Source organism: Terrapene carolina, unplaced genomic scaffold (genome assembly GCF_002925995.2).
Source record: "Terrapene carolina triunguis isolate 2854851 unplaced genomic scaffold, T_m_triunguis-2.0 Scaffold179, whole genome shotgun sequence".
In the NCBI taxonomy this organism is placed as follows: Eukaryota; Metazoa; Chordata; order Testudines; family Emydidae; genus Terrapene; species Terrapene triunguis.
Genome location: NW_020664530.1, coordinates 1,135,157 through 1,156,942, shown reverse-complemented (window position 1 = coordinate 1,156,942; position 21,786 = coordinate 1,135,157). Strand labels below are relative to the sequence as shown.

Below are 21,786 nucleotides of genomic sequence, written 5' to 3'. Positions count from 1 at the left end.
TGGCTACAGTCTGCTTTGGGGATGGGACTTCACCGTCCACGCGGAGCCAGCAGTGAGAACACGAGGGGCCTTCTCCTAAGAGGAGAGCTTCACCTTGGGGGTCTTCAGCCAAACCTTGCCCACCCTGCTGGGTGCCTCCTCCCTGGCAGCAGCTGCTGCCGCCTCCTCCCCAGGGACCCCGGTGCCCAGAGTGCCCTAACTGATGCTGGGGGAAACGCTGGTGTGGTGCATTCTGTCCCCCCTCCCTCTCTGCCTCGCCGGAACCTCCGAACCCGGAACCTCCTGGCCGCGGCACAGGGCGCGTCGGGCCCCAGCGAGCAGCAACGCAGCACGCCGCGCGCGCACGCGCCGTGTGTCTCTGGTGGTTAGGCGGGGCGGTTGCGCACTTTTCGTTCGTTGCCCGGCTCGGGGTTCTGAGGCCGCAGCGGGAGCCGGAACGGGGCCATGCACCGACAGAGCTTCCGCCCCCCTACGCCCCCGTACCCGGGCGGGGGGCCCTGGGGCGGCGGGTTTCGGAGCCCTCCCTCCGGCGGGGGCCCTATGCCGCCCTCCCCGCGGGGCTACGGGAGCCCCCACCACACACCGCCGTACGGCCACCGGCCCTACTCGCCCCGAGGCCACAACTTCCACGGCGGCGGCGGGCGGTTCGGGAGCCCGTCCCCGGGGGGTCAAAGCCCGCGCAGGCCGCACAGTGCCAGCCCCAGGTACTCGGCTCCCTACGGCAGCATACCCCCGGCCGCGGCCCAGCAGCGTCCGCCGCACCATCCGCAGCAATACAAGTCCTCGCCGCGGGGCTCCCAGAGATACTACCAGGTATGGGAGGGGGAGCTGCCCTGGACAGCGGGAGGGGCTGCTGTGTGCCTCGGTGCGTGGGCGCCGTGCGCGTGTGGGAAAGAGATTAATGGCGGATTGAAACACGCAGCAGCCCCCCCTCCCCAATTTCCGCCCCCCCCTAGGCTCCCTCCCCAGATCCCAGAAAAGAGGGACGAGTGTAATACAGAGTGAAATCCATCCCCACCCTGTACTAGAGGGAGGAGAGAGACTGATTCACACAGCCAACGCTTTCCACATTTTCTGAAAGGGAGGGAAACTGACGCAAAGCAGAATCCACTTCCAGGCCCTTTGGGGCTGGGAAAGAGACAAGAACCCCAGGAATATTCTCTCCCCTCCTGCCCTGGCATTTGAGGGGGCGGGATAAGAAAGCAGCATTCAAACTCCTCTTTCTCCTTCCTTATGTTAGCTTTTTCCCCGGTCTCAATTTTACCGAGTTGTTTTTAGTTTGTTTTTTAAGAGCTAAGATGAATTTGAATGTTTGTAACTTTGGCCGGGACCTCTTACTTGAGGAGTTGACATAACTGGGAGATTGGGTACAGTCAAGCATAGGTTGCTGCTAAAATGACTAAAAAAATTGTTTTCAAACAGAGTTGAAAATCTTTCCTAGTTACAAAAGGAACTTTAAAAAAGAGAAGTGAAATACTGTCTCAATAATGCTTTGTGGTTTTCAACTTCCAATTTTAAAGTGATGAATCACTATGCTAATCTCTGAATTGTAGTTAGTTTCTGTATGGGGCTAATAGTTAAAGTAACACCTGTGCAGGTGAAATATTTCTTACCTAGCAATGTCATAACTTTTGTAGTTCATAACTTAAGCTTTGTCTTTAAAAACAAAAGTGGGGGGAGGGGTACAGAACTAACTTTACCAGAACGCACATGCACTATAGAAATGCCATGGTCATAGACCCAATAGCTGATATGTAGGTGTAGAGAACACTCCGCCAAACAGTGGTTTACTACTTTTTTTTTTTTTAAACAACTTAATCAGGTAGAAAGTGAACAGTGTTAAAGCCATACAAAATACAATTCCCAGTAACTACTGAAATTAGTATTTGTTTTCAGCTCAGTTGGAAAAGTGCCTGATAAGCTGTGCATGGGTCTTCATGCTAAATCACTCTGGTTTTGCCTTTTCAGAGTGGTTATTGACATGGGACTATGCTTACAGCATTGGAAACTATGGATAGTTTGTTCAATTTCTGTAAAATTGTTGGTCAAGTTATTTTGTTCACAATGTATTCTTTGTGGGAGTAAATGAATAAAAGGTAGGAATTTGCAGTGGAGGAAGGGATTGAGATCTAACATGAGTAAAAGGTATGGAGGGGACAGTTAACAATTGATCTTAAACTTCATGCTGATAGATATTAAAAATATTTAGAAAAGTACCATAACTAAATTTAACTGTTCTTTGAGGTGCACAAGTACAGAGTACATTAATAGACATGGGAAAGAAGTTATATTGTGGCAAAGTGTAACTACTAATGACTGTGTCCCTACAACTTAGTCTCTAATAGATTAGACCCCTGCATTCAGGAGAAAGCTATTTCATAATGATTTCTGGGAAGAAAATGATGAGTACTGAGCAGTTTGATTCCATTGTCTGTTCAAAAGTTTGTGTTATCATTGGAGAGACTAATATTCTCTCTCTCTCTCCTGTAAACCCATCATTGCTCATACACATCAAAACCTCTAAAGTTTGTAATACTACTGACATCCTCAAGTTTAGGGACCTAGAAAAACCATCTAAAATCTTTTGTCTGGAAACAGGACTTAGAAAAGGCAATTCTTATTAACAGTGTTTGTTAGATTTTTTTACTTAACACCTAATATTGTGCTTTTCAAGCACTAAAAATGAGGACAGTTGAATTTGCACCCTCAGTTACCATAACCTTTTTTAAAAAAAGCTTAAAGGGTAATATAGTATTAAGTATAGATTTGTTATAATTATATTAATTTTCAAAACAGTTTGAATAAATGCTTGTCCCTATCTAACTATAGGACTTTCTCTTTACTTAGCTTTGATTTAGTTTTCTGCCATAAGTATTTCTACTTCCACTACCACCTTTTTATGCTAACTTGATTAACCGTTTGGACATAGTAGTGACTAGTAAGACTTTTGAATACAGAGGCTCCATCTCCAACAGGGAAATGTCCCATTGCTGATAGTCGTGGTAACCCTGATTCCCCCATCAGTGGAGGTTGGAAAAATGTGGAGATGGGACAAAAAATGTCAGCATTATTACAGGAAGTGCAAAATCTGGTAAAACGGTATCTTATCATGCTTTCTATAAAGGGTTGAAAACCCTTGGCTCCTCTGAGCTGGCACCAAAACCTTTTCAGCATTAACAGAGGAAATTGGGGATGGGAGTGACCATTGCTATCTTTCTAGGCATTATTGCCACATTTAAAATCATGGTATTAAACCATGTCAGCTAGAGACAGTTTTCCTTGTGTAGACAGAGCCTTAGGTTTTCTATTCAAAGGAGGATTGATGTGAGAATAGCTTCACTATATTGTTAAGTGTTCTGAAATTTGTCTCCCTTTCCCTGCACTCTCTCAGTAATAAAATTAAGAATTAACACTTTTTTGTGTTTAGAGATACTTGTCATGGTTAATATTTTAAGATGTGAACGTCTACATACATAGGGAGTTATTTCAGAATAGTGATTTGTGATTAACAATGTGTGGAAGCTCCTCTTCCAGAATGAGTGCTTTATTCCAAATGAGCTTACTTCAAAACGGGGTTCTTATTCCAAAAAAGCATCAACACATGGAGTTAGGCAGGAATAGCTAATGCCTTCTAACTTCACACCCCACCTTATTCCAAATTGAGTTTCATGTCTAAATGAGCCCGTTAGAATTTTAAATACACTTCTCCAATGCAATCATCCCTTCAAAATATTTACTACAAATCCAGTGTCAGAGTTTTTGAGTTTGGATAAATTAATTGTCTTCTGAATGCTGAAAATTTATAAGCAGAATGTTACAAAAAGAATAAAGATTTCCTGAGTGTGGTGATTGGGAGCAGTGTTATAACCACTAAATTAGATTACAACATTTTAGTGAAGTGAAGCATCTCTTTCTTTGATCAGTCTTCTGAAGTCTAGAATACACAGCTTTGCTTTTTAATATGCATGCTTAAATGAGTGTCTCTTAATGCCAGTCTTTTTTGCTAGTTCTTATTGGCTTGGTCTAGGAAACACTTGTAAATCTACTAATGTCTCATGGAAGGCTTTGTGAAATATAATTAACAGGTGTTCTTGTGTTTATATATTCTTTTTCTTATGACTTGGGTACACTGAGATGAAAATTGTGGCATCACTGTTGTTCTACTTCTCTACTTGTAGTCATTCTTCTGTTTGTGAGATCTTAGTCATATCCATATAATTTAATTGTGATGACATGGAGAAATAAGAAGTGGGGTGAAAAAAATCAAGGTGGCTTCTGCATATTCCCATTTGTGGGATGTACCTCCAGTGCCATAAAACTTCAGGTGCTCTCTGGAAAAAACTTACCTATTGTGCACCCCTTTGCACCACCAGATTTTTAGAATTGAGGTTTGGAGAGGATGGATGGTCCCCAACATCCTCAGTTCTTCCTCCTCTGTGACTAGGTGTAGGGACCATCTCTGTATGGAAGGAAAACTTGTTGCTGTCTGGTATCTTTAGATACATAATTTCTGTGCCATTGTTTAGACCAAGGATTGGCAACCTTTGGCACGCAGCGCGCCAGGGTAAGCCCCCTGGCGGGCCAGGCCGGTTTGTTTACCTGCCGTGTCCGCAGGTTTGGCCGATCGCGGCTCCCACTGGCCGCGGTTCGCTGCTCCAGGCCAATGGGGGCTGCGGGAAGCGGCTGCCAGCACATCCCTCGGCCCGCGCCGCTTCCCGCATCCCCCATTGGCCTGGGATGGCAAACCGCAGCCAGTGGGAGCCGCGATCGGCCAAATCTGCGGACGCGGCAGGTAAACAAACCGGCCCGGCCCGCCAGGGGGCTTACCCTGGCGAGCCGCGTGCCAAAGGTTGCCGATCCCTGGTTTAGACCATCCCTGAGCAGTTTGTCTGGTTCCAAGTTTTTCCTGCCAAATTTGAGAGTTTAAAATCTTATCTGTTGCTGTGTGAAGGGCCTAGATTTATACAAAAGGAAACTAAGTTTACAGAGGAAAGTATGAAATTAACAATACCCATGCTGTCAGATTCACAAAGTAAAATCTTTGTTATAGTTCTCTTAGGTTATGTACTTGCAACAGTAGTCAGTGAGAATAATTAACGTAACTTGTCTGTGCTTTGACAAAATTCAAGTCTCAAAAGCACCAACAGACAAATAATTAGTCCATTGTAAACAGTTTGTGCTGCATTTAATTAACAGATTTATATAGCAACAATACCCACATTTGGTTATCTAAAGAAGGGAATCTTTTATGTAGAACTTGAAAAACAACTGGTTTAACCCAAATACAATGTTCTTTACTGTAAGTGTTTTGGGTTAACTGTGTCTTTGCTTTGTACAGCACAGATTAAACCCTCAGCCCTTAAATACTTTGTGGTGTCTAGATTTTGCTGTTTGTAAATGGTTCTTTGTAAACTCTTTCCAACCTTAATCTATTCTTTGTTTTGTTGCCTAGCTTTTAAATTAGACCTGTTTCAGGACTGTGTAGTCTATTTAAAAATAGTCTCGGTTGTTTTTTTCTGCAGTTACATACAGGTATGAAGTGAACATTTACTTTAGACAAACTTACTCTTGTATAATGGTACATCACCGTTCCCAAGAAAATATTGTGATGAACCTTGATACATAAACTAAACTCTTCTGAGGAAGATACTCTAGGGCAGTGGTAATTATCACTAGCAGATGGAATTTGAAAGGTCTGCTACATTAGAGGAAAACTTTTTTCGTTTTAATTAGTCTATTAAATGTTTCTTTACCTGATGGTTTTCTTCCAAAGGGATCACCCAGGACATCTACTCCATTTGGTACAGCGCATGGCAGAGGGAAAAGAGTGTCTAATGATGTGGAAAACTATTACAGACCTTCAATGCTTGAGGACCCATGGGCTGGCCTAGAGCCAGTTTCTGTTACAGACATAAACCAACAATACAGCAGTGAGCAAACAACATATACTGGTAAAAAAGGGAGGTATTTCAGTTAACATTTCTAAAAGCCAAATAACTCCATCTGTCAGGAAAACTTTGGGACAAAATCTTTAAACCTACACAAAATGAACAGTAATCAAGACCCTAGCTAATGCTTTTATTTGAACAAATGTCCACCCTTTTATCTGACTTCTTTTTACTGCATTGAATATTTTTATGTATGGGGGAGGGGAAAGTAGTGGTGGATAATATACATTTCTGGCTACATGGAAGTGCCTACCAGCTTTGAAGAACAAAGTGTTCTTTAATCACCAGCGATTGATTTGTGTCTGTTAAAACAGGTTTCCATTTATTTACCTCTTCCATGCCAGATTGTTACCCTAACTTTTATTGTTAACTCCTTTAGGAAGTGGTATTTTTTTATGTTTCAACGTTTTTAAAATGAAGTGTGGAAATACAAAAAACAAAAACCTTTGTAAATCCTTGGTTTGTAATGTAAAAAAATTATTTTAGGACTTTTTTGTTAAGGTGTACTTGGCAAAGAAGTAATTAGTTATATTCTGTAAATATAATCCTTATATTCTGTGGTTAAATTTTGATTTTGTGCACAATTTTTTGTTAATTCTAGTGTTAAATAAGTGAAACATGAGTTTTAGCCATCTCAGGAAACCAATGTATTGTATTTGGAAAGTTTAATTTGTTAAACCAGCTCTTGAATGATAAACGTCTGTAATCATGTTTGGGTTGTGGTTTTTTGTTTTGGTTTGGTTTTGGTTTGTTTGGTTTTGGTTGCATTTTAAAGGATTCATATTTGAAAACAAAATAGAAATTTATGGATTATAGCAAACAAATTTGTCTTCTGGCAAGTAAAGATTAACCTGCACATAAACATTAGATAATTAAATGAATACAAAGATGTCGTCTTGCTCTAAATTTTAGAATAGTGTAGATCTGGTGATGAATCAAACTCAGTTTGTATGGTTAGATAATTAAGTTCAGTACATACCATAACATTTCACTCTTAAATTGTCCATTAACATTTATAACTCTCTTCTGACTTGGATAAAGAAACTAGATTAACATATCTGCCTACAAGAGCCTTTTTACCATTTTTTGTCTCCTGATGGGTAATGTGTCTAAGTTATATGAAAGCTTTGTTTAGGGCTTATCTACACTTGGAGTTATCCCTGATTAACTCCATGTGTGGATGCTCTTATTTCCAGAATAAATAGGGAATAAAATCATGTTTAAACAAGCCCTTTCTATGACTTGTTATGCTTGTAATAATGTCTAAAAACTGTCAAAACACTTGATGTTATGGTTGGAAATATCAGTATTTGTTTTTGACCTTTGTTATGCTGGATTTTAAATATAGATTATGGGTGAGAACTTACTAAAGTAAAGGAAGTCTGAGGTCAATTTTAAATTGTGATACTAAGTTTGGGTGCTTCATATCATTTCAGAAGAATGACCTTGGTAGTTGTAAGAATCACATACTCTTAAGATTTTTGTGTGTGTGCACGCGCATGCGCGCACACACCTGCATGCATGCATTGCATCCATGGATGTCTGCTTTGGACACTACTCAATACACCTTGCTAAGTTGTAGCTCTCAAATAATCGGAGTTTTACTTGAATGAGGAATGTGAAATAGCCCTTAAATGTTTGCAGAATTCTTCCATACTGTCTGCTTGATGTCAAGAATATTTAAACCCTCAGTCCAGAATCAAAATTGGTTCTTGGTTAACCAGCTATTGGTAATGTATCATTAGACTGTCCTTGTTTTTATCCACCGTGCATACCAGCAGTACTGAGATGACTTAAGAATAAACCATGGAAAGTTTTATAGAACTAAAAACAATGAAATGTACCCATCATGAAATGTGAAATATTAAGCTTTGCTTTTTTTATCTGACGGGGGCTGTAAAGCTCAAACAAAAAGCAATGGGATGCTTTACTGAGTCAACTTTCTTTTACTGTTCCATATATAATTCAGTGCAGTTTCTTTTTAATAACATGTTTTATGCTCTTGGGAAACAGATTTGGTGATATCTGATACTCTTCAGAGACTCAAATTATAAATGTTCCCAGTTACAGATATGAGAAGAAACTGGGTTTGGGAAGGGAAAGGGTTCGTAACAGAAGACACTGTAAGAGGTGGGACTACTTTACAATAGCCCAACATCAGCTGCCATTGTACTGCGTAAAGATGCATTTCTTTCACTTTGGCTTTACAATTCACCCCAGCTACCTCTGGATTTGGGTCTCAGACTTCAGAGAAGGTAGATGCTTTTCCAGAAAAAGAAATTTTCAGGAAAATATCTTGAAGTATTGTTAAACTAATACAGGCCTTCAACAATGCCATCTATTATGCTGCTGCTCCTGTGCATGTCAGGATTTGGACCTATATTTATGATAAAGTACATCAAACTGCCAGACTCAAATAATTCAGCCAAGAATTGGCAAGGAATATAAATGTAAACAATCTTTTGCTAAACTCCTCAAACTCCACCAAGCGCTTACAATGTGAATAGTTTGGTCTTCTTACTCTACAATAAACTGATCAGTGTTTCAAAATGTCATTATTAAATAGCTTTGACTAAAATGCATGAATTCTTGTTCATAACTGTAAATATAATGTACTTAAAGCCAATTTTCAGCTTTGACTTATTTTCTATAGCTTGAAAACACTTGTTTCACCACAGATTTTGCCGTTTTTCCATATGGCAAACATTCCTTCTTCACCTGCTTCTAATGGGCCTGGAATACATGACTTCCTTATTTGTTTATGAAGCTTATGCATGATATCAGAATGGCTCTGAGAATACTAGTTGATAGACAATGCACCCGGGCTTCCCCTCTTTGTGAGCGCTGAAAAATGGTGCCTGTGTTTTGTTGAGGAGTGGACTCTTCCTTTAAGGAAAAAATGAGGATATGGGGAAGGTTTGTTCCCTAGCAGACTTCAGACATTTTAAGGTAAGTTATGTTTAGGTCTGTTTTTATTTAGGTTAAATTGATAAATTATTTATCTACCCTACTGTGTTTGCCTTCAGTCCTTTGTTCATGGAGCTTTCCTGTTAACTCAGTTTTTCAAGTTTTGCATAACTCCAGAGTAGTGCAATTACTTTTGACAAGCTCTGAAGCAAATATCTAATCTGACACATTAATATTCACTATTTTAACTCATTAAATTTAAATTGTTATTGCTCTCACTAGCATATGGTACAGATCAGTATTCCCTCTAATTTTTCCCCACCCATGTGCGGAATGAATTTTGTTATGTGCACCAATATGGAAATGATGTGTGGCATGTCACATTCATATTGGTGCACATAACAAAATTCATGTGGTGGGGTTGGGGCTGAGGGGTTCTTGTGGGAGGGGACTCAGGGCTGGAACAGAGGGTTGGGGTGCAAGGGGTGCAGGCTCTGGGGTGGGGCTGGGGATATGGGGTTTGGGGTGCAGGAGGGTGCTCTGGGGCTACGGTGGGAAGCGAGGACTCCCCCAGTGCTCTCTTTCCACAGCAGCACCTGGGCTGGGGGGGGAGAGGCACCTGTCCCCACCCCAGGAGCTCTGGGGCTGCAGGATAGGTGCCCCAGCCGGCCTGGGCAGCGCCTGGGTCTGGGCCGCATGCTGCAGGTTGGGGGAGGAACGCCCCTCCCCTGGCTGAGGCAGGTCCCTGGGCGGGTTCCCTAAGTGCCTGTGCGGCACTAAATAGGCTGCCTCACGGCTGTGCAGCTTACAAGGAATTTAGGTACAGATCCCCAGCTGGTTTAAATTATCACTTCCATTGAATGGAATTATGACAATTTACACCAACTGAAGATCTGTCCCAAAGGGTGTATGTTACTTAGCTATTGTGAAAGTAATTCGGGTTTTGATTTTATGTGAATAGTTAGTTTATTTTAGAATATTCTTCACTTGTCATTATTTTTGGTTACATTTTATTAATAAACTTGTTAAAGTAGCACCCAAAATGTTAAGCAATTTTCAGTGTTGAATTCATTTCATGTTCATTGTGAGATCATCAGAAAGTGGCTATTTAATTTACTCTTCTCTTTGTCAAAGTTATTGTTTAACCATGAGTGAGTAATGAAATATATTAACTATTTGATATAAGACAGTGGTGGGCAACCTACGGCTGACGTGCTGGCCGCCGCTTTCCGCAACTCCCATTGGCCAGGAACAGCGAACCGTGGCCACTGGGAGCTGCAAGGAGCCGTATAAATGCAAACAAACCGTCTGGCAGCCTGCCAGTGGATTACCCTGATGGGCCTGATCCTATTTTTTCTTTTATTAAAAGGATATCCTGTAGAAGGAAATGAGACGGAATATACAAAACTTCTTGTCAGTTACAATTTTTGAGGACACTTAAACACTCAGAACATGGCTAACTGAAGTTGTTTTCCCCCCAATAATAATCTTAAGGCCTTGATTCTGAAAAGGCTTCTGTGTGTGCTTAACTTCTTTACATATGTGAATAGACTCATTGACCTCCAAAGGGATTACTTATATGAGTAAACCTTAAGCATGTGTGTAATTCCCTGGGATCTAGGTTTGGAAGTTGTGCCACTCACCTGTGTTCAAACACTATTAGCTAGCTGGCTTTTTCTCTTATTTTTCCAGCAAATAAAATTTAATAGTAATAGTAACAGTTGTTCTGGATTCAAATACAAAACATTTAAAAGATCATGAATTAGATAGGGCTGCCTAGAATCAAATTAAACTGACTTATTATCTTTCTCCAAATGTATATTTAAGTGAGTCCTGTTCTTCTTTCTCCTAACTCCAGCACTTCCCTCTCATGCTGTCTTTGGGGGTGGAGGAGTCCACTGTATTATAAAGACTCATTTGTTGGATTTTATGCCCATTTGTTTTTGTTTAGATATAATTCTCACAAACTCAGCTACTTTAGTTAAGGTAGGTCAGTTGAGTTTGTTTTCTTACAACATGACCACTAAGGCAAGGAAATCTTAAACTATAGCAAGATTCATGCCCAAAATCATTCTCCAATCCGCTCCCAGAATAAAAATCAACTACACAAACTTTCTTTCAATTTAACAATATTCTTTCCTTCAGTGTACGTAAAATTGCCTGACCTTAATTTTTGCCTGTAATTTTTGTTATGAATATACATTTCACTAATATTTGTGTTTTTAAAAAAAATGTAAATGTGGAAGCAAAAGTCCAAGGGTTGGAAATGGGGTTGGGGCATCTTGATGCAGAATTAACTATATTAAGCAAAATATCATATCTTGACCATATATTGTTATATTAACATTGTGGGCAAGAGAACGTGAACAGCAGTTAGACTTCTCCACCAGAAGTGTACAGTTTGGTGGGGGTTTATTTGGAGGCGGGGATAGGAATGGGCAGGAAGGTGGTGGTTAAAGCAGTTAATTGTTTCCCTAGTCCTGACTAACTCCAATCCTGAAATCCTTGGCCAATTTTCTTCCCCTGCAATAGATCCTAGGCAGGTGACTCCTGCATTGCCTGTCAGTGTTCATGCAATCTATAAGCACAAGTTTTATACTGATATAAATTGTTCTTGGTAATCTGTGAAACTTTTGCACACATCCAGATTTATTCTGTTACAGTTCAGAGGTGAGATTTTCAAAATAACACGCATTGGCCTAACTCTGCTTCTAATAAAGCCAATAGAAATTTTACTGTATACTTTAATGGGAGCAGAATTAGGCTGATACAAGTGCTTTTGAAAATCCTATCCTTGAAATTGAATACTAACTTTTTGGGGAGGGAGGAGATAAGAATACAGGGATCACTAGCCAAAGGGCTTTCCACAAGGCTTGTAAGGGAGCCAGGAGAGCAGCTCATTTCCTTAAACACCACGGAGGCATGGAGTTCTCCTGCAGACTTCCCACAGTCTGAGACAAGTTCTAGGCGTTGCTTCTTGCTCACAGTTCAACAGGTGAAGTAGTGAACTTTATAACTGATAGCTGTAAGGCTGTCCTTTTGGATGAAAAATGTTTTCTCTGCTTCTCCTAAGTTGAAACCATCAAATTTATTGTATGATCTCTTCAGCAAAAATAATGGATTAACTATTTTATTTTACATTGAATAGTGGCATGCTAAAGTTAAACCAGTTTTACACTGTAATATTTGCTGTATATGGAAAATGACTGACTACAACTTGAATCAACAGCTTATATTTTCTTAGTTTAAAAACAGAATGTCTTACTTGTAGATTCTAAAAGTAAGTCAATATTCAACTTTCAAGCACCAAAAATCCCTCTTAGAGTTCAAAAAGGTTAGACTGTTCCTTTCCCCCCCCCCCCCCGGGTAACTTTTAAATGTTTCAGTTCCTCAAATTACCAGATTTACGTGTAACTGCAGAAAAATTCTTGAGCTAGTGTTGCAAGATAGAGAAGGATGAACTATCTTACTTACACACAAGTAAGAGGTTTAATTGCTGCCTTAAGTACAGATCAACTAAAATGTGGTAGTGGCACCTCCTTAGTATAATAGTACACCTCTATCCCGATATAACGCGACCCGATATAACACAAATTCAGATATAATGCGGTAAAGCAGCGCTCCGGGGGATCAAAGGAAGTTCAATATAATGCGGTTTCACCTATAACACGGTAAGATTTTTTTGGCTCCCGAGTACAGCGTTATATCGGGGTAGAAATGTACTTGTCCTATTTTAAAATTTCAGCCTCATCGTGTGCTCTTTATTCAAGCAAAGTTTCCGTTTACTTCAAAACAGACTCATGTAATTCAGTAAACCTTTTTTACCTGTAGAACATTTAACCTCCAAAAACAAATTATGTACTGAGTGCTGTCAATGATAGAAACAGCGACTGAGCTGGGATTCCATTCCAATATAAATTATTCTGTATTAGCATATTCCTTAGCAGCAGATATTGCTACGCTTGTTCTTTATACATTAAATTCACTAAACTAAGAAAGTAGGCAGTAATTTTGAGAGGATCACTTTCAATTTAGGGCCTAAATCTAGACTATGTAAAGGTTTTACTAAGAATAAAAATGTGTTAATGATTTGTATCCATATCTTTTAGGGGAGATATCCAGTCTTTATTTAAAGATTTCAAGTGATGGAGAATCCACCATCCCAACTGAAGGTGTTGCAGTCAGTTAGCTTCACTGTTAAAAATGTGCACCTTATTACTAGCCTGAATTTGTCTAGCTTCAGATTTCAACCATTGGATCATGTTATACATTTTTCTGCTAGATGAAAGAGACATCTACTATCAGAAATCTCTTCCGTGTGTAGGTACTTGTAGATGGTGATTAAGTTTACCCCTTCACCTTCTTTTCAGTAACCTAAATACAGGTTCTTAAGTCTCACTGATGCATATTTTCCAGACCTCAAATCATTTTTGGAGCTTTTTTTTCTAAACCTCCCATTTTTTAACATTTCTTTTGAGATGTGGACACCAGAACTAGACCCATTATTCCAGTAATGATCTCACCAGTGCAGCATACTAATGCTAAGGTAAATATCACCTCTATACTCCTATTTGACATTTCTCTCCCTTTGCATCCAAGGATCATATTGACCCTCTTAGTCACAGCATCACACTGGTAACTCATGTTCAGTTTATCTATCATAACTCCTAAATCCTTTTCAATGTCACTCCACTGCAGGATACTGGCTCCTGTCTTGTGTGACCTACATTCTTTATTTCTAGATATGGCCTTGCATTTGAGTGTATTAAAACCCACCTTTATGGTTCCCATATTTGACTGTTTTACCCATCTAGCTCGTAAGATGATGTTCAGGATAGCATCCAAAATAAAGATCAATATTCCATGGAACAAAGTTGCTAATGGAATTGGCCCTCCTCTTTTTGAGTTTTTAGCTACTGTTTCTCTGCTGTCTATACAATTTTTGTCCTGGCAAGTAGCATTCATAATATCCATCTCCTCAGCAGAGGGTTTGGAGCAATTAGTAGTTCTTTGATGCAAATTTCCTTTCATCTCAATTCAGTGACAAGGTAGAGATCAAACCAATCCCAGAGTTCACTCTGTAAAAACAATGTATAAACAAGAACATCTGCTTACCCTCACTTTGTTCTCCTCTTCCTTCTGATAAAGAGACGTTTTAAAATTCAGATTCAATTAGAATGAAAGTTAAGTCTGAAAAAAAAAATTGTTTCAAAATATAATACAAGTGAAATCATTCAAGCCTCCAGAGCTAACTGACTACTTCATGCATTAAGGAAGCCTATAGTAGAGGTTTAACATGCTTGATGTGAAGACCATTCAGCTAGAAAGATAATTACATGAAAATTTATTTACTACTCAGTAACCGTTATTACAAATTAGATGTTAGGGCTTCAGGTGATATAGCTGTATGGCTCTTAGAGGTCTTACAGAACAAGTAACACTTAAGTCCATTTTTGTGCTATATGGATTTATTTTATATGCACTGCTGCTCTAAATTGGTATAGAAATTGGAAACTTAGGGTGGAGTTTTTCAAATGTGCCTACAGGAATTAAACACACAACTCCCATTAGCTTTCTATGCCTAACTCACTCACTTTTGAAAATCCCAGCCGTAGTCCTTGGATATAACCCAGGGCTTTTGCAAAACTCACCTGGAAATACTTGTTCAGTCAGTTTTATATTTGCTCCCCCTCCTTCCCCCTTTTGTTTTGTTGTGGGATGTATAAATTAGTCTGTTTAGGAAAATTTGTCTAGTTTGTCCGATAACCTAATCATAATAGGAACTTCAGGGAATGACAGAAATAGCATGTGCTTTGGAATGTGGCCAGAAAATTTACCATGCTAATCAGTTACATCTGCCTGCAGAGCATAAAATACACTGATAAACCAGATGTCTAGAGTGGTATACTAGAAACCTGACTTACAGGCACAGGCTCTGACTCTTGTTTTTGCCAGTGGGTGCTCCCTCTGTGCGAGCAGCAGGCAGGCCTTCAGGGCAGAGCAGTTGGTGGGGCTTTGGGAGGAAGAGGCCGAATGGGGGTGGGGCCCATAAAAGATTAATCTGGCTCTGCAGGTGCTGAGCACCCCCTTTTTTTTTTTTTTTTTTTTTTTTGTTTTGTTTTTTTGATGGGTGCTTGAGCCCCAGAGCAGCCATGGAGTCGGCGCCTATGCTTACAGGTAAGGTTCTGGTTTTCCTTGCCTTTTGAGTGGGCAAGAAGCTCAGTCTGTGGTTCCACATGAAAAACTCTCTTGATGGTATGATAAATATTTAATTTACAACATGTAGAATATTTTTATTACAATAGTTTGAAAGTTCTGAACGGAGAACGGAAACAAAAACTAAGGTGTCAGGAATATTTAAATAGGAGCATCACTCTCAATGCTTTTTTCCTTCCTCCTGATCTCTATCATTCTCTAACTAAACTTTCAACTACAGCTGGAAACCACAACTTCTTATGTTACCCTTCAGTATGAGAGCCTGACTAGATGCTGGCCACATCTATTTCCCCATTATAGGATGGATGCCCTGTTCATCCTCTGAATATTCATTAGAGACTGCTGTAATAGACAGGAAAAGGTTGCTCTTGTTTGTATCTCAACTCAATCTCCCCAAAACTTACTTTCTTGCAAATATGGTGGACCTTAGGCCTGTAAATTCATATAGGATCCAATTCTTCCAGGGGACTTTTGTTACTGCACACAACCCCCTTAACCACAAGCCAGCACACCATTTCTGATTCCCTGTCTGGTCTACTTGACTTCCATGCTAATAGGCAGTGCCAGAAAATGAACTGCTGTCTGTTCTCCCTTTGGAAGGTTCTTATGGCTCAAGTTCTTGCTTGTTAAACTATACAATTGGTCATCAGAGGCAAGGGAGCTGGAGTAGATCAAGAGGGAAGAAGACTTCCACCACCAACCTGTTAAGTTGTTCTCTGGAGGCTACTCCAACCCCATTCTTTCATCAGCTTGCCCCAAAGCACCTCCACAAAGCTGAGCTGGATGCAGAGTGTGCATGATCCATGCTGGCTCTCTTATCACCTGAAATATTTTGCCTTCCCTTGCATGGTGAAACCATACTGGGTCCATTGCCAGAAGCCTTCAGCACCTGCCAATATACATTTTTTTTTTTTAGCAGCACCAATTAGATAAGCTGACTAGTGTCAAGAAATTTTAGTTTAATTCTTCAGTTGATACTCAAAAAGCACCGCTTAAGCAAACCATCTACTAGAGGAGATATCTCAGGCATGTGGGCTACCAATGTCTTTGTTCCTCCGTGAATTACAGATTTAAAATCTTGTATGAGGTACTTCTCTCCTGTGAATGAGTGATGAACTATGGAATTTCTGCCCTAAACTGCAAAAGTGGAATCGATAATCTCAAGACAGTGATTTTTTTGCCACCTTTGGCAAGAAGTGCAAGAAGGATAATATCAAAGGTTCTCACAAAAGAGGAGGAAATCCTGTGTAGCACTAGAAATAGTTTGAATCTCTTACCCTTGCATTCTTAACTATAAATTCACTTTATGTATATAACCGTTCATCCAAAGGTAGCCAGAATGTTTTAATACTTTAAGCATCACACAGTCCTTTTAAGACAGGTCAGTCCTATTCCACCATTTTACAGATGGGGAAACAGAAAGGGTAGGGGCTAGATCCACAAAGATCTAAGTGCCTAGCTGCCTCTTTAGGTACCTAAGTCCAACATTTAGGTGCCACTGACATTCTCAAAACCACTGCTCAGCTGCCACCTAACCCTGTAGGTGCCTAAAGTCCCCATAGTGCATAAGTTTCTGCCAGTAGGCAGGCACAAGTCTTCCTAAATCCTGGTGCCACCTCACAGCAAACTAACTGCTCAGAGCCCTAGCTCATGTCTAAGCCCCAGTGGCATTCCCTTGTCTCTTACCGGCAGAACCCAATTTCAAAGGTGTTCTCTGAGCACACTTACAGGATTGGGTTCTGCACAAAAGACAGCTTTGGAATTTCATGCGTGTCTGTCCATCCAGTAGCCTAGTGTTTAGGGCACTTACCGGAGATGTGGGAGATATTTTCAAATCCTTCCTCTGTCTGATTTGTACTTGACCCCAGGTCTCCACCTCCCAGTTGAGCACACTAATGGATAGGCTGTTGGTATTGCTCCTCAATCTCTCATGGTGAAACTTTTCCACTTTCTGTAAATAATTCATTGGGCCAGAGAGAGTGAGTGACTCTATAGCCCAGTGGTTAGGGCACTCACCTGGGATGTGGAAAAGTTAGGTTCAAGTCACTGCTTCAAATCAGGTAGGAGAGGGATTTGAAATTGGGTTTCTCACAAGACATGCACAAAATTCTCAATCTGTGGTCACCTAGCTGCAGTTTTTAAAGAGGCAGTTACATGCTTAAGTCCCACTGCAGTTAGATGCCCTTGGCTGGTCTTTCCCTTCGCAGGGTCTCAGCCTGGGCTCCAGCCTGAGCCCAAATTTCTACACTGCAATTAAACAGTCCCATGAGCCTGAGCTAGTTGGCAGGGGCCAGCCATGGGTTTTTAATTGCAGTGTAGACAATCTCTCTGACTCTAACCTTTGTTCCAAGGTTTCTCTGATATTCAGTGGCAGAATGGGGAATAAGACTTGAGTTATTGAATTTCAGTCCCATCCTCTAATTACTAGACATTGCTTCTGATTTCAGGGTTTGTTTGGTTTTTAATCTGGTAGCTTTTTTAATACGTTTTTTCCACAAAAATACCAGCTGTAACCGGTGATATCTGATTCTGCTGTGGGCATCTACATAGCACCCTCCCTAATGTAATTGCTCATTAATTGTATCCTATAGCCTTGTCCAAGCCTGCATAGCTGCTTTCATTTATTTTCCTGGGGTATCTTTCTAGTAAGTGACCGCCATTCCTGCTACAAAGAGCTTGTAGATGCCCTCAGGCAATCTTATCTTTTTGCAAAATAAATCCAGTGGAGGTTTCTCACATTGCTAGCATGCAACAGTTTAAAACCATTGAGAATCTTCATGATTTCTTTACTAAAATGTGCAATACTTGTCGACATATCTGTACCACTCATCATTTTAGGAAATTTGGGTAAAAATAAGCTTCTTGAAATACAGAGAGTTAAAACAACTATCTACCTATTGTGCTGGATAAATGGAATTTTGTTTCTTTTGAATAAAATTAAGATATAAAGTGAAATTCTGACCCCACTGAAGTCAATGATAAAACTCCCATTGCCTTCATTAGAGCCAGGATTTCACCCTTAGTAACCATTTTTAAAGTCTGTGCAGGAACTAAATGTTACATTATTGTAATAAGACTTCTTTTGTTAATTTTGCATGGAGGAAAGTGCAAAAGTTTAGGTTGCACCATAACTTTCTCAAAAATAAGAACTGCAATACTTGTACTAGTAAATTTTACTGCACCTGGAAATGATTTAGGCAGCAATCTGTTTAATTATTGTAGTTTCCACTGGAGGATTCCCAAGCAATTAGCACTGAATAAGACAGTCATTAGCAGTATTAGTCATTAATTTCAAGGGGCTTTTTTTTCTCTTTATAAGCAGAAGTTTTATAACTGAAGAAATCGATAGTGTAGCCAACCAGTTGCTGTGTCTTATGGAAAAAATCGTTGCGTTCTTATTTTCCATTAGCCTGAAAGCAAAATCTGAGTGATTTTCTAATATATTCCATAGTCCTGAGTGTTTATTTGGAATATATGAAAATGTTTATAACATTCCAGCAATATAGTTTGATTACAGTTTGTTGTTAACCGTTTTCTTGGCAGTGAGACCTTTCTAAAATAACTGTTCTCTGTACTCAGTTGCTCAAGTTAATATTTACTATACGACTTTTGGACATTTTTCTATAGGAAAGCCTTTGTCTGAAGATAGACCAGGGGTCGGCAACCTTTCAGAAGTGGTGTGCCGAGTCTTCATTTATTCACTCTAATATAAGGTTTTGGGTGCCAGTAATGCATGTTAACATTTTTAGAAGGTCTCTTTCTGTAAGTATATAACATATAACTAAACTATTATATGTAAAGTAAATAAGGTTTTAAAAATGTTTAAGAAGCTTCATTTAAAATTAAATTAAAATGCAGAGCCCCCAGGACCGGTGGCCAGGACCCGGGCAGTGTGAGTGCCACTGAAAATCAGCTCGCGTGCCGCAGGTTGCCTACCCCTGAGATAGACTGAACACGTCAAATGTGATTTACAGTGGCCAAATTTACCATGAATTGTTGCATTAAAAGTTTTTAGCAGGACGTGTTATTTTATACTGGAGCACACTTTTTCCCCCATGTCATAACAGTAAGGGTATACAGCTTAAGTATACAAAATTGATTCAAAATAAAAACAAAAAAGGGTACAGTTTCTTTTTCCTCTGTCAGACCTTTTTCTTCTAGTCACCAGTCCTTTGATTTAAGTGATACATGTATGGAAGTAATGTAAACAATGAATTGTTGCTATGTTACTCTCTGCAAGCCAATTCAAAGGAATTTACAATACATGTACATTAACATTTTAGAAAATATTAAGGCCCACATTTTTAGAAGTGCACACAAGCAGTTGCACATGCAAAATTGTACACACAATTCTTATCCAGTCATATTAATTACATGCATAAATCTAACAATCTAGTCTAAATTGCAAATCACCTGCATTCCACTTTCATTATATAATAAACATAAAAATTGATAACAAGCACTAGATAGGTGCTATATTTAAGGTTATAACACCTTGCATGCATATTTTTTGTTTTGTTTTTAAGTGCACTGTTGTTTTGTTTTACATGTACGCTTTTCAGTGTATTTCGAGGGCTGGATGCCCCTAATATGAGGCCCTAGTTTCAAGAGTAACTCTAAAAATTGTCCTCTCTTACTCAATGGACTTGGTCCATGTCTTTTTCAGTAATATCTACTTAATTTAGAAAGAGAAACTTGTAGTACTTTTTATTCCTGTCAATACTGCAGAATCACTAGAGCTATAGAAGAATTGGCTGGATTCCATACTGGCTTGGGGCATAATCAACGGAATTGTTAAAAGTGAGAGTTGCAAGGTTATAGTCTCACCCTATTGAGGTCAAAGGAATTTGTCAAGGGTGAAAGAAAGTAGAAGATAACATTGGAGTTGCACAGGTGTAAGAGGACAGAAATTGTTCTGCACAATTCATTATTGACCATAGTTAACAAGATGGAAAGAAAAACAGCTTGACTTTCAGATCACAAGTTGAGTTTGCAAGCCTGGCAGGGTTTCAGATGGGAGGATTGGATTTAAAAAAAAAAATCTTGTAAACTGAGCAAATTTTACATGTTACTGAGAAACAAACATGCAACCTCACAATGTAAGCTTTAGACCAGTTGTTTTTAGAGTAAACTGTATTATATGTGGCTTAAGCTCTTGAAAGAGTTTACAGATGTCAGCATACGTTAACAACTTAAGCATTAGCCCTACCTTAGATTTTTTTTCTTTTCTTTAGAAAAAACTCAGAAATAAAATGAAAAAATTATATTAATGCACTATTAAGGTTGTTTGCTTAAAGTCACCTAAAGTCAGGAAGTGCAGAATTTAAGGTTCCAAAAACAACATGAACATAGATGTTGCATCCATGTATTCTATTTTACGACTGTTTTCCAGTTATGTATGATATAAAAGATGTATATCATAAGACATACAGTAGGTGTAATGAAGCCAAGTCAATGTTACTGTTGGAACCTTAATTATTTCATTTTTTTGCCTTTTAGTGACTGATTGTGCAGCCGTAATGTTGCACTGAATTGGACTTGTTTTTTCTAATTTAATGATGTATTTAAAAAGAGGAACTTCAAGAAAGAGAAATGCAAACCATCTGCTGTTGAAGCTCTCATTTAAAAACAAAAACCCTACTAATTGTAATTACTAAAATTCCTAATTAAAGCCACAATTCATGTCCAGAGGACTACTCACATGCTTACGTACCTAACTGATTTGGAGCCTAAAGGAATAATTTCTCTGAATGTGAGCACTGGATCTGTTTCTCTCCAGCCTATGGAATCCTACAACATAACAGCAAACCAATGCTGCTCTATTGAATGAAATCTTGGATTGATTTGAGTGACTTAAACAATCTCTTTGTCAGAATTAAAACTTGGAGAGACAAGGTGGGTGAGGTAATATCTGAAGAATAGCTCTGTGTACGTTCGAAACCTTGTTGTTTTCACCAACAGGAGTTGGTTCAATAAAATATCTTCCCCCACCTTGTGTCTCTAATATCCTGGGACCAAGAAGAATTAAAACTTACTATTTACGTTACTAATGTTGATTCTGCCTTGTTAAAATTCTCAGTTCAATTACAGTATGCGTTCTTCATCTGAAATTTCTCATGTATCTCATTGGCGGCAGCAGCAGCAAAGCCTTAATTACTGATCTTACTTAAGAACAATAGGTTTTGCATTAGTAAACTAGCCTTAGTTGAAATAATTTAACTGAATATTGCTGTGGGGTTTGAATGTTGTCAGTTCCTGCATCAAGTATACCTCTACCTCAATATAACGCTGTCCTCAGGAGCCAAAAAATCTTACCGTGTTATAGGTGAAACCGCGTTATATTGAACTTGCTTTGATCCACCGGAGCGCGCAGCCCCGCCCCCCCCGGAGCACTGCTTTACCGCGTTATATCCGAATTCGTGTTATATCGGGTTGCGTTATATCGAGGTAGCGGTGTATATAATGACATCTTACAGCTACAGGAGATCACTTAACTAACAGTAAAAAGAGTTTTTCTTTTCTCTTTCAATATTTTTTTCTTTGCTGGCATGCACATAGTGTGCTGATGGAATAATAAGACAGCATCACACTTTAATCAATGTATGAATTATTTGATTTCTTCTATTGGGACTATAGCTAGAGTGGTTACTCATGTCTTGTCACTCTAGAGGAATGGGTTGACTTTGAATTTTCCTACATATATTACAATGTTGGG

General features: G+C 39.4%; 1 protein-coding gene across 2 annotated transcripts; it reads left to right on the top strand.

Annotated features, from left to right (window-relative positions):
- The first annotated feature begins 362 nt into the window (after positions 1-362).
- Positions 363-21,153, top strand: LOC112113497 (M-phase-specific PLK1-interacting protein). 2 transcript variants are annotated; one of them, XM_024209794.2, is made up of 3 exons: positions 363-813; positions 18,699-18,833; positions 20,571-21,153. In XM_024209794.2, exons 1-3 carry the CDS (start codon positions 445-447, stop codon positions 20,571-20,573), a joined length of 507 nt encoding a protein of 168 aa, XP_024065562.1. In that variant the 5' UTR covers positions 363-444; the 3' UTR covers positions 20,574-21,153. The 2 variants fall into 2 exon arrangements, with proteins under 2 accessions (XP_024065562.1, XP_026509809.1); XM_026654024.1 differs by lacking the exons at positions 18,699-18,833; positions 20,571-21,153 and adding an exon at positions 5,774-6,543.
- Positions 21,154-21,786: the final 633 nt, after the last annotated feature.

What these genes read in the sequence shown, in the direction of transcription:
- LOC112113497 (XM_026654024.1), top strand. Translation starts at nt 445, where the DNA reads ATGCACCGACAGAGCTTCCGCCCCCCTACGCCCCCGTACCCGGGCGGG. An exon ending in GCTCCCAGAGATACTACCAG is followed by an intron (nt 814 to 5,773) that starts GTATGGGAGGGG and finishes TTTCTTCCAAAG; the next exon opens with GGATCACCCAGGACATCTAC.